General features: G+C 28.1%; 1 protein-coding gene across 1 annotated transcript in view; it reads right to left on the bottom strand.

Annotated features, from left to right (window-relative positions):
* Positions 1-443: 443 nt before the first annotated feature.
* LOC106462681 (protein lin-54 homolog) overlaps positions 444-14485 on the bottom strand; it is a 49486-nt gene continuing 35444 nt past the window's right edge. The window contains exons 10-13 of the mRNA XM_022390008.1: positions 14161-14255; positions 5089-5288; positions 3322-3497; positions 444-1864 (exon numbers count right to left, since the gene is read on the bottom strand). Of these exons, the coding sequence (XP_022245716.1) occupies positions 1851-1864; positions 3322-3497; positions 5089-5288; positions 14161-14255 (485 nt within the window). The 3' untranslated portion in view covers positions 444-1850. The remainder of the gene's footprint in view (positions 1865-3321; positions 3498-5088; positions 5289-14160; positions 14256-14485) is intronic.

Here is a 14485-nt window from a genome sequence, read left to right as displayed (position 1 = left end):
AACACCTGACTTGAAACCACCATTCTCTGCACAAATCCTCACCAAAGCCACCAAGTAAACCGACAGAAAATTCAAAGAAGCTATTCTCATCAAACAACCATGACAACAGATGAATAGGGAGAAAGGATTGCACCTATAATTCTAATTATTATATTTTTTATACTATCTTTTGATTATCTCACTCTGTAACCTTGATAGAACTTTTGTTTACTACAGTTAACAGTTAATTATTTCAACAATAAGCTTTACTACTTAATATGTCAAAAGCACTCTGTACAAATGCATTTTATAGATTTGAATCAAGGTTATTATTTAAACCATTTGAAACTTTGTAATGTTAGTTTCGGTTAGTGTTTTAGTGAATGCTCCTGAAGAAGCTGTAAAGCAAAGCACTGAGTGTTTAATTAAATAAAAACAACATTTTGGTGTTATAAGGTCATTTATATCTAGTATTACTACGTCTTCTATACACCAATATGCACTACAGAAATTATATAGTTTTTCTTTTTAATAGTGTGAATAATCATTCACTTTGTGACATACTCATATTGTGCTAGATGCACTTCTGTAATCAGAAGTGAAACAGTATGTAACATGAAATTTTTAAGACTAAGACATACTTAAAGCAAATACAACACGTGTTACAAAAAGGAGTTGCTTTTAGTTGAAGTCTTGTGTTGGAGGTTTTTTTAAGGCAAAATTAATAAACTGTGGAAGCTTTCTTTAAATTTGTCCTTTTTTATGTATGTGTTTAGTAAAATCTCCAGCAATGGCAGAAGAATTTTAACATGCAAAATTTTTTCATTTCTAATACAAGATTCTAAAATATGAAAGTTGTACTTATGGATAACTTTTATAAAAGTATGATTAAAATATATACTGAAATATAAAATGTATTCTTAGTCATGATGTCAAATACGTAGGCACATAAAACACTTGGAATTTTGAGGTCTATTGTAATATACACACACATATTCAGCAAATAAACAATGTGGGTCTTTCCTTGGTGAAAATGTTTTATACAAGTGACCAGTTTTTTACCTAATGTTTTATTTAATTCCTATCTTTACTGGTGAGATACTGTAGAGAAAATAAAACAGGCAATTTTGTAGGATAAAATCTTTTTGTTTTTTAAAGATGCACAATGAAATAAAAAGATTATTCTTATATTTCAGTCCCTCTAAAGAATAAAATACATTTTAGAAATATTATAAACTGTATAAACTACATTTTCTACAGAGATCAAAGCTCACAGTAAATGTTACATTTTTGTTAAAAAATGTACAATTAGTTAATTCATAAATTCAATATAAATATAGTTTCCACACAAGTGTATGTACAGATAAAAATTGTTAGACGTGTACTACACGTGTTAAATGTCTTATGCTAATTTCTTCTAGCATATTTTTAATACTTTGTTTTGCTTGCAAAAGTAGTTATATATACACATTTCAAAATTATTAAGTATATACATGTACATTTCAATTATTTGAAATGCAATGACATCTGATTATATCAGTACAATAATTCTTTAGTTTCTTCATACTGAAATATTTTTTCTCACATCTTCAAAAAAATGTGTTTTGTGAGATTCCAATTTGTACTACATCAGAAATGTAAAACAAAAAAAAATAACCTGAGGTCAAATATGGTTTTGCATTTACTGAAGTTTAAGTTTTACGTAGAAAAAAAATTGTTTCCCTGAAAAGTAGTGTGGCATCCATGATGAAGTTATAATTTTCTGGCCTGTTTTATTTTTCTGACATGTAAGACTGCAGATATACTCAACTCTTGATGACTAGCTAGAGATTTGATCTTTCCTGGAAACTTTTTGTGGACCTGAATAACTGTCATGTCTGCAAGTCTGAAATTACAAAAAGAGAGAGAGACCAAATTAGATTTATGCAAAATCTAGCAGAAATCTAGAATTTCACCACAACAAGATAAATTAATATTTTGAAATCAAGCTTACACATTTACTTCTGTAGTCCAGAAATGTCAATGATCCAGGAAATGGTAGTAGTTCATAAAATAATTTCAACTTAAGTAGTAAATTACTATTTGTATTCTTGTTAAAAATCAAGAAAACATGTCACTTTTAATAAATATTTATGTAGCCTGCAGATTTCCTGTCATTGAAGCATAATTAAGTACAAAGAAAGATGAACATTCTGAATGTATTGTTTGTAGGACTTCAAACTTTCACCCAGAAAAACGAATTTGCAAAAAGGTTAAGATAATGTCAGTGTAAAAATTAAAACATCAAAATGTACAATTTATATTTTCACATTATTAATTCCAAGTGTCTTTTAAACAGGTTTTCTAAATTTTATGTAGAAAAATTAATTTGATAAAAGGTTAAAATATTATTGATGTAAAAAAACTAAAAAACACAACACTAAAACATAAAATCTTTAATTTCATATTGTTAATTCTAAAGTATTTTTAACAGGTATTCATAATCTGATAAATAAAAATAAATCCGTCAAAATATTAATATAAAACTATTCTTCATATAAAAACTAACACTAAAATGTAAAATTCTGAGTACTTTTAATAGGTTTATCAAAATTTCACATATAAAAATAAATTTGATAAAAGATTAAGACATTCACTTTGTTAAAACTAAAACACCTTATATTTTCTTGCTATAAAAATTATAAAACCTGGTGTAGAAAAAAAATTTAGTTTTCCCACAAACTTTAACTCTCTGATTAACAACATGGAAAAGTATGAAGAGATATCAACTACAAATAATGTAAAATAGGAATGATTTAATTTCCACATTTGATTTCCTGCCACAAGTTAAAATTTCACAATTTACTCCTTATTTTGAATGATTTCATGCATGACTAATTTGGCATTATATCTGGACTTAAATTTTGCAACATTCAATTTTGGTAAGAGTTCCGTATTGGGATGCCATTTCGTTGCTAATGTTTTTTCATATTTTCATCTTTACTTTATGGATATTGTTTAAGTAATAAACTTGCATGGCATTTATTTTACCTATTTCTTTTCAATTTTCTTTTTCATAAGTGTGGCATCCGAACAACTTTTTGATGAAACTAATATGACTGTTTCAAGTTCTGAATGAGTTAGCTATTAATATGACTTCTGATTGGCCCACATTTTATTCAGTGGTATGAGAGCATTTGAGACTGGCTTGAGTACAGAATATGATCTTAATAACGCTATTGTTTTATTTCACCCTATAAAAATTTACTGGATCATGTTATACCAAGCCCCCCACCCCCAAAGTAAAAATTATATATGTGTATATATATGTTCTTTTTACAAAAAAACTAGTTATAAATTCACCTGTGGATTTACTAGAACATTCAATTATTTTTCTGAGACATTTTCCAAACTCCTCTAAGACACGCTGTTCGACCAATGATAATACAAGTTCAGACTTCTCAGCATCTTCACCCTGAGCTAAGAGACATTGTACTGTAGCTTCCACAACCTCCTGAGTCACAAAGGCACATGGTAATCTATGTATACCAAACAGCAAAGTTATGTGACTACACACAATTTAAAAATAACAAGTATATACTTACACTACCACTGAGTATTTGAAAACCTTAACTTTTAACACACGAAGAAACACACATAAAATGTTTACTCTTAAATTCACTAAACAATAAAATCACCAATTTTAAAGAAAAATATAGATGCATTATCTAATCTAATAACATTTCTTTAATTCATCTTTCATAAATGTTACTGACAAAAGTAATTCAACTTTATATTTGGTGACAACCAAGACTAGATTTAAGTCTGTCTGCAGAGCTTACAAACCATACATTCTAAATCCTTTGCCAGGGTTCAGTATGTTTCTCATAATCCGAAGTAAATATAATTATTTCAAGTACGTAGCCTTCACCTAAATGGATGTTGTTTTTCTTCTAACTTTTCAAGCACTGAAAAACTGACTTGACAATTAAGTTTAAATTTTTATTTTTTCACATAAATTTAATTTGAATTACAGTTTTCAGTGAACAGGTGTTTACAATCTTTTTGGAAAGCCTGTAAACAAAATATCTCTTTCTACAAGACCACACTTGACTATATCCCTGAAGTTAGGTTCATATTTTATTGTAATTCTATTTCGAACACTTCTTATACAACTATGATGGAATTATGTTTCAAAAGTGTCATTTCCCGAGTGTATGAACACATTACAGTTAGTTTTCTCAACTCATAATTTTGCTAAATTACGGCTAATTTTTCAAGCGTTTTTGTATTATATATTTTTATCTTTAAGCTTCAGGTAAAAACTGTTCCACAAAAACCATGGAGATTACATAGAACTTGCATACAATTATCAGAATATAAAGTATAAAAAATACATAACAGATTATACCTATATCCTCTGACAAACAACAGGTCTATTTTTTTATCATTCTTCAGAGAGTTCACCTTGTCATGATCCAAACACATCAAATACACAAGTAATTCTTCTGAAATCTATCAGTTCAAAATACATTAACCCATTGCTTTACTATTTTTCCTTAAAATTTTGCCCCATTTATATACATTTTTGGCAAATAATGAACAACTCATAACAAATGCAAAATATTTTATGTATGACTATACGACAGTAAGCTTAAATATTGGTATTCAAATTGATCAGGAACAACTTTTTGAATAGATATGACAAGGTAAGGCAATGGATTAAAAATAAATTAACCTATCTTAATCACAACATTTATTTTTTTAATATGCATCCTAACTATGATTTTTGTAACCTTGTAGCTGTTTTATCTATCTCATTATTACAACTCAAACACCATTAAATGTACCTTAACAATTAAATAAACCAGTTAATATTAAACAAATGTTACAATTATAGCTCATAACTTCACAGTTATGTTTATTTGAATTAAATATCAGTACTCAACTTGAAACATATTTTCCTGAAAGAACACAAATTTTTACTTGAATTATGGAATTTATTCAGACAGAACAAATCACAAAATAAAAATTAATGAGTGAAAAATGTACAAGCTCCTTAAACATTTTTTTTACTACTTCAAAATTAGACCAGTGTGAAAAAAATTAACAAAAACCAGTTTCAAATACCTGTGACCTTCAGAAGAAAAATTTGCTGGTCGAGTTGGGAAGTCTTGAAGCTGGAAGGAAATCTTAGTTTTGGCAGCAGCCTGTTGTTGAACTCTGACCTCTACAGCATCAGCAAGATGCATCAGTGTCTTTTTCTCACAGTTATCTTCAATGTTTTTACATCCCACACACTTGCACAGATGTGTACACATAATTTTTGCCTAATACAAAGTTGACATAAAATACTTTGACAATACACCTGTGCAGCTCTTGTGTGTACTACTAACATAAAATATATCAATATATAATTGTATTTTTTCATAGATAAAAACTGCATAAGAATGAGAACACTAAGTGGGGGTGACTGTGTTTGACTACATAGGTTATAAAAACTTTTCTTTACCATTATATGAAATATTAACCAAGTTTCTATTGCCATGACTTTCCCATCAAATTATTACTGCATGGACACTTTATACTAGTACATTCATTTGCAAATACTTCTTTCAGTGAAGTAAGACACTACTCATAGAGCATGGTGTCCTTAGTATTGTGTATACAAAAAAAAATGCCTCTTAAATTTTCTTCCATAGTTTTGTAGCCTTTGTTATATAACTGAATTAATGCATATTCATTTATTTTAAGCCTGTAGGACAACAATTAACTTATTTTAGGAAGGATATGCTTAATCTAACATTTACAATTTTTCCTTGAAAGACCTTGAAAACATTTAGAGTAGAATTTATTGCTATTTACTTTCGGGTACAGATACTTAGAAGCTCATTAGCCAAAACATTATCAAAGAATTTTTCATATCAATGTGCAAAGTTTGTGTCTTTCATAAGTATATATTACTCATTTTCTAAAGAAAAATCAATAACATTAAAAATACTAATAAATAAGAAAATACATTATTCATATATTCAGCATAAAAAAGTGCTATAACTAACAAATTTTTGAACTATTTACATGAAACATTTTAAAAAATTAACAGAACTATCTGCTTAAGGGCACAAAGCACCACACTATACTTAACACAACTACAATCTTTGTAACTTTATAGCTGTTTTATCTACCTCATTATCAGAACTGAAACCGCATTACATGTACCTTAAAAATGAAATTAACCAGTTAATATTAAACAAATGATAAAATTATAGCTCAAAACTTCATAATTATGTTTCCTTGAATTGACTATCAGAACTCTATTATTTTTGTTGATGAAAATAAGCATTACTTGGTGACATGAGTTTAGTTGATAAGTAAACATTTATACTACTGATTAAAATACTTAGTTTTAAGAGTTATATAACACAGTAAAACATAATTCTATTTTAGCCTTTTTTTTAAATTATTTATAACTTTACATCAATTTAATAAATTTATTTTACTATACACATATGTAACATGGAAAATGTTAAGCCTAATGATATGCAGGAGTTTCACGGATAAGAGTTGTGCTTTATTAAACCATTACTAAGGATATAAGATGAAATCTAAATAAGTGCTCCAGGAATTTGGTAATTGTGTATGAGTGAATTTTCGCTCAAAATTTTATGATTGGTGTGAAATTCCATAAACGGAGAACAGTTCTATAATTTTACCTTTCACAATCAATTATGAAAAGAAAAGTGGAAAATGGCATTAAACATACAGTTCAAAGTTTTAATAATTAACTTGTTCTATCCACACATCTAGTTCAAAGTTTTAATAATTAACTTGTTCTATTCACACATCTAGTTCAAAGTTTTAACAATTACCTTGTTCTATCCACACATCTAGTTCAAAGTTTTAATAATTACCTTGTTCTATCCACACATCTAGTTCAAAGTTTTAATAATTAACTTGTTCTATTCACACATCTAGTTCAAAGTTTTAACAATTACCTTGTTCTATCCACACATCTAGTTCAAAGTTTTAATAATTACCTTGTTCTATCCACACATACAGTTCAAAGTTTTAATAATTAACTTGTTCTGTCCACACATCTAGTTCAAAGTTTTAATAATTAACTTGTTCTGTCCACACATCTAGTTCAAAGTTTTAATAATTAACTTGTTCTAGCCACACATCTAGTTTAAAGTTTTAATAATTAACTTGCTCTAGCCACACATCTAGTTAAAGTTTTAATAATTAACTTGCTCTATATCCACACATGTAGTTTAAAGTTTTAATAATTAACTTGCTCTATATCCACACATATAGTTTAAAGTTTTAATAATTAACTTGCTCTATATCCACACATCTAGTTCAAAGTTTTAATAATTAACTTGCTCTATATCCACACATGTAGATCAAAGTTTTAATAATTAACTTGCTCTATATCCACACATCTAGTTTAAAGTTTTAATAATTAACTTGTTCTAGCCACACATCTAGTTCAAAGTTTTAATAATTAAATTGCTCTATATCCACACATCTAGTTTAAAGTTTTAATAATTAACTTGTTCTAGCCACACATGTAGTTCAAAGTTTTAATAATTAAATTGCTCTATATCCACACATCTAGTTCAAAGTTTGATAATTAACTTGTTCTATCCTATTCATACTTACATGTAATTACAATTTTAAAACTGAAATAAATTTTGGATTTTATGCATTACTAAACGTGGATGGGATAATTTCTAACTAATTCTGATTTTAATACCAATTAACACTGTAAGAATGAAACTGGTTGAATTAACCAACTTTGGAATTGTGAAACTATGAATACTAAAATTCTTTACTTACTAAACTTATCTTCACAAAACTTGGAAAGCTTTTATATGTTGTACACACAAAATGAAGTATTTCTGCTAAAGTTTGTCTATGAATTTTCAAAACCTTTACCAAGTCTGAGTGAAAGGTGATTTTCAAGCTAATAATAAAAATACTTCTTTTCATCTTAAAGTTTTCATATTTCATTTACATAATCTCTAGAACCTCCTAAATGAATGTCAGAAGTATTTTTTGGTAAATAACTGTACTGTACCTTTTAATTTATCTTCAATAACATTAAAAGAGAGATATCATCAATGTATAGTTAAATGAAAGTTTATAAACATGAAATGAAATGAATAATACCATTTTTACTATGCACTGACTACATTATTGATCAGAAAGTCCCAAATTACGGTACTATTCCGTTAAACCCCTGCAAATGGTAAATTTTTACTATGTGAATATAATGATTATTAATAAATTTTTAGAAATTTATTATGGACATTTACTGTATAAATAAAATGCATATTTATGTTTTTTTTATATTTATATATAAATATATTTTAAAACGTTTTTAAAATTTCAGGGGCATAACGGAAAAGTTAGTAAAATTGCTGGGGTATAATGGAAAAGTACCCAAATTATTTCTAAACAGCTTCAACTTTTAACCTTTTTCACATCTGTTATCTTTTAATTTTGCTTTATTGCTGTACTTTGTACCACTGGAACAGATATCTTTATGTAAAAGCCAATAAATAACAGGAGTCCATTAGATATTTCTGATACAGCTAACACAATTTAGTGTCATATTTCACACGGGCACTCAATAACAGTGTAATTTTCGAAATTCAACTGAAGTTTTGTTAGACTAAATTAAAAAGTTTATAACATTTAAGTTTCTTTTATTAAAAAGTACACAATAAATAGTACTTAATGCATATTCAAGCTGTTTGCACTTTAGTAAAAAATATATGCCATTCTCCTCTAAGTCTTGTTGAGTCTCTCACATTTGGGTGTACAAAGCATTTAGGTAACTTACAAATATACATTTCAGAACACACAAAAATTATCAGGCACTATGCAAGCAATAAATGGGTTAAAAAATTCTGTTACCCATTCAGACTGGGAAAAACCAATAAAACTATTAAGTGCATATTTTCCCTGCCAAATTAAAAAAAGACGGTAAGCATAAGTTTGATGTGGAGGAGAACCTGTTTTTTTATTGGTTATAAACATGCTCATTATCTGTTTAAAATTGATTAGCAAAGAATTTCAAAAGTCAGAGAGAGGGAGAGGTTTTTCTGGTGACTTGACAAATTTATAGGTATTTTAGCAATTAAAAAAGTAGGAGGTTCAAATTTTGGATTTTAGCTTGCAGTTATGTATAGTTTGTATTTATAATTAGCTAGAAACTGCAAGGGTCCTATGTTAGAAGTCAGGAAACTCTGTAGTGGGGAAATTGGACATTATATAAAAAATAAAGTCTGAAATTTCATTTTGAAAGTAAGAAGTTAAAACTTAGATAACAAAAAATTGAATTAAACTTAATTTTCATGCCAATTCTATTGAGAATAATAAAGTCATTTAATTAAATTTTGAATGTAACACTACACACTTTGACCAAGTCATGAGTAAATGTTTCACCTATTACACGGACTTCTAACTTTTATTAGAGTAATGAAGTAATTCCACAGTGTAATATCATATTAGTTTGGCACAAAACTACACAAGGCCAGTAGTTATACAACATAAGTGAAATTTACAACCCTGCTGCTGGATACTCAAATATAATATTGGTTGTAAACCATTTAGTATTTAAACTATAACCAAATAACATTTAAAACATTTCTACACCATTCACCCACAGTAAGTCAGTCTAATTGTATAGAGTTCTGAAATAATGCTTAGCAAAAAATAAATTGAAATACATTACCTACAAATTGAAAGCAAAAAAAACCCAACAAAATCCTGAGACAAACATTAAAAACTATTTATTTTGCTACTTCCTATTGTATGATCATCATGAGGCATAACTGTCAGACATTTAATTTGTAACAAGTCACAAAAATACCAGAAAAGACAAAAACTTATCATTTTAGGCCTGATTCCAAATGTATAATTAAAAGTTTCCTTTATATTTAGTGTTAGAAACAGCTTAAATAATACCTTATCTTTTCTTGTATGCTTAAAATTATAGGTACTCTTTGGACTCTTAGTTGCCCAAGTGGTAAAGAATACAGATGTAATGCTGTGGAATAAAGCAATTTTTAAAAAGGGATTTTTGATAGATAAAGAATCATCTAATAAAAGTAATATATATATGTATATATTATACCATTATTTTAATTGTATTTCCTTGTAAATGAAAAGAATATTATCTTTCAAAGACTTTTTGTTGATTTTTTATGTTAACTTACAACTAAAAGTTGTAACAGTTGATGTTTGTTAAGACTCTGTATGGCAAAAAGCATAAGAGGCTGTGTAATAATATTTTTCATTATGCTGGGCCATCTACAGATTTTATAATTAATGAACTCCTGAAGATATATTTAATTATTGTAAAAAATAAGAAACTTAATGTATAAAAGCTAAGTTTCCAAACTGTATAAAACATCACTGTGCCAAACTATGCAGACCGGGTTTTCTCGAAAAGACATGCCAATTAACAAGTTGTCACAGTTTACTGCAAAACAGAAGATCACTAACTAAAAAGGTCATCAGGATAACATTTTATATGTACTATAATTCTAGGGTGTTGCTGTAGGTTGGATTAGGACTTGAAGATAATAAACACACTGTAGAGCTAGACATTTAAATGATATATTAAAACTTGTATAGCTGCACACATAGTTTTTCCTTCTAGTCAGCAGTTCAAAATGTAAGGAAAAGTGGTAGATAGCCTCATTAACAAATTGAATGTTTGATGGTAATGGGAATTGAACAATTATCAAGAAGCAACTACTCTAATCTCCAGGGTGTGTCATCTAAACAAACTTGAATTAATTGAAAAAATAAGTGAGAAGTCATAATGGCAGTATTTCAATATCTGGATTATTTGGAATAATCAGAAAAACTAATTCAGATTAATAATTACTTTTGACAGTTGTGACACTAATTGATTAAGCAGCATGAACTCGATTTAAATGAAAACAATGAGAAATCATAGTCAATATTTCAATAATGTTGATAGTTGAAATAATGAAAAACAGTAGTAATAATAATTGACAACACTAATTTTAAATATTTTCATTTTATTTTATGCTGACATGTTCAATTCTCTTCACATTCCAAAGTATATTCACATTTTGTCAAGAAAAAAAAACCCAAGAAAAAGTAATATTTTTATACACTTACAAGAGCTAATAAAATAATAACAGTGTATTTAATAGTTAAGCAAGGTTTGTTATTTTTGCTCAGTAGGAAGATATTTTTTTAAACTAATAATCAAGGCAAACCTCACAGAAAATTATTTTTCAAATTTGGTCAACCATCTTTACAACCATACATGTTACTCAACTGAAACAAATGTATTTACATTCTAACTAACCAGGTTTGTCAAATTATTCTCAAAGCTTCACATTAGTTATTAATTCCTTCCTCATTTACCATATCAATATTAAATCTTCATAGAAAGCATCTCTTTAAAAATTTTACTTACAAACTAAGAAAATTCATATTGGTTAATTAAAAGCTCTACATTAAAGGCTTTCCTTTCAGACCTTTAGATTACAAAGCAAGAGTTAAAAATTCTCCCATAGATTTTTTTTAATGTCACAACTTAAAGATACCTGAACATGAAATGGTTTTGACAATAAGGTCTTACTGAAAGTTTCAAGCTCTTTTTCTATAATATTATGTGGAGTTACATATTTTTTTTAGCTGGGCGGCCAACTCAAAGTGTACAGACGAAATTCTTTTTCCTCCATGTCTTTATCAAGATTCTGGCAAGTGCCCAGTTGGCATGGTTAAACATTTTTTTTTATTTTAAAAGTTTATTTTAAATTTGGTTGAAAATAGGTTTGTGTTGAAAAACTGTCTTTATGATACCAATAAAACAGACAAGAAACACAGAACTACTTTTTCATGGTATAATCAGGAGAAATATGCGTACTCTGGAGTGTCGTGTTAGGGATATTTTTCATTGGAGGATCAACGTTTACTATAATTCTAAATTTCCTTAGTGTATCTTCACAAAATTTGGCAGGTTTTTAGTAAGCATTACAATTATGCTGTACACAAATTCTCAGAACTTTTAATAAAGTATTTCTATTAAAGATTTGTCTCAGAATTTACTTTGGTCAATTTGATTTGGCCTCTGACTAGTCTGAGGGCAAGATGATATTTCATGTTAAGAATCAAAATATTATTTTTCATTTGCATAAACTCTAGGACCCCCTAAATGAATATCAAGACATTTTCAGTAAAACTTTCTATTTAGGATTATTTATTCTATTTATTGCTCTTTGAACAGTATCTATTAAACCTGCGTAACAAGGTACTGAATTATGCAATTCACCAACAGCTTGCATCCATACCTCAATAAGAGATATTTCAGTTTTTTTTTTCCTTTCAAACCTAACAAGTTTCTAATTTTTAAGTTTCAGTTACTTTTATAACAATAAAGAATATACATAAAAAACAAGAAATTTAGTACTTACATATGATCTAATTATTTTCTGATGAAACTTAGCTCTACTTTTTTGTAACGATCATAGTACTACATAATTTTTGCTCATTACAGGTATGCAATTACGAACACAACATATTAACATCCAAAAAAATACAATGACCTAAAACTATTTTAACTTGGTTTCTAACTAAGCTATAAACAGATCAAAATAACTCTCTTACCCAGTCAAGGTGACCTTAGCGATAGCAAACTACGAAATAAATGCAGAATAACTCAAACCCTATCGCGAGAATGAGATAGCACTCTATGGAAATCAGTACACTGAAATTTTCTTCTATTGATTATAAATAAACACTAGCAAATGCCAGACTTTTTTGCCATTTTTTGAAAAACAAATGTGATATGATAGAAGGGTGTGACATGCGAGTTTGAATTTCTGGTCTATGTATCTCTGTAAACCAAGATGTATGGAGGCTATCAGATTATAATATGTCTTAGCAATATCTATATTATAAATTTGTAATTTATGTTAAACTCAGGAATTATATGTAGGGTTAGTGACAGTATCTAAAATGGGTAATTTGGACAAGTATCATGTGATACAGAGAAGTGAAGATTGAGAATCTATTTAAATATTTTCTTTTAAAATTAAGAAATTATGACTTATACAATATTAAAATATGATGTCAAGTTTATTGATAAGCATCTATAAAGAGGTACTTCAATTAAGTTTTGAAAAGTTGTGTAAAAATTCCTGACATGCACACTGGACCTCCACCCATGCACACACAGTTAACACTGTTGCATCAGACACTACTGTAACCAGTTTTATAATATTGTACACTTGGATTGCTTTTGCACAGAAACTTTGGTTTCAGTCTCTCTAGCCAGATTTTTAAGAGAATGTATGAGTGGAACAAACATTCTTCTTCTTTTAGAGGGTGGATTCAATTTTTTTTCATTTCTTTAGTATACACGACCTGGGTGTAGAAAAATATTCTCTACCATGCCAACTAGGTGCTATTAGAACTTCAAACAAGAAATATTGGAAAAAAAACATTTCAACACACACATACACACAAAAATAATAAGGTCTGGAAACCAACTAGTTTTTGTTGTTGTTAACATAAGAAGTATATACTTAAACTATCTAAAAAATCATAAGGCCTGGAAACTACCTATTTTTTTGTTGTTTTTTAACATAAGAAGTATATACTTAAACTATCTAAAAAATCATAAGGCCTGGAAACCACCTATTTTTTTAAAATAAGAAGTATATACTTAAACTATCTTGCAGATGTATAATGAATATTTTTTCATCACCATGATCATATTTATTGGATATGATTAAATAATTTAATCGATACGTGTATAATTGGCTTTCTTGTGCAAGCTAAAAGGTAATTCTCAGACCTTGGTTTAGGTCACCTAGCAACAATCAAAATACTCATTCCTTCAGTATATTACAGCAGCAACGTGAATGATAGTACAAATCCCAAGTTGCATGGAATTAATAAAAGTTAAACAACTTGCTAGTTTGACTTCTGTTAGAGTGAATTCAAACTAAAATATTTCTTTAGGAAGATCACTAAATTTCTTTCTTTCTATCATCACATTACTCTCTTTATAATCTATACTATTACAAAAAACCAACACATTAATATGACATTATTTTTAAATCCATACTCATCTGTTTTTGTGTTTTAGAAGATTATTATGTACAAGTACATTATTATAATACCTAAGTCATTACTGGGTCTCACCTCATAACATTCACAATAATTTTTTAAACAGCCAGATCGTTTGCAATTACAGCCTTTAGTGTGACGTCTTTGGGCAATTCCATCCTTATATTTTCCTATGTAGAAATAAGGGAAACACTTATAAATATCAAAACATCTTTCATATTTTTTTTCCATATTCAAGAATGGGTCTTTCAGATATATTGATGGGTCTAGAATTAAAAGATCTTTCATAGATTTTAATGGGTCTGGAACTAAAAGATCGTGCAGAGATATTAACGTTATACACTTTCTTCATTCTCATTTTAAGGTTACCTTTCTTGAAGCTACACTTTAGTTTCAAAAT

The sequence above is a fragment of the Limulus polyphemus genome, unplaced genomic scaffold, assembly GCF_000517525.1.
Source record: "Limulus polyphemus unplaced genomic scaffold, Limulus_polyphemus-2.1.2 Scaffold1224, whole genome shotgun sequence".
Classification (NCBI taxonomy): Eukaryota; Metazoa; Arthropoda; class Merostomata; order Xiphosura; family Limulidae; genus Limulus; species Limulus polyphemus.
Note: the sequence above shows the minus strand (reverse complement) of the source record. Positions and strands in the feature narration are given on the sequence as shown.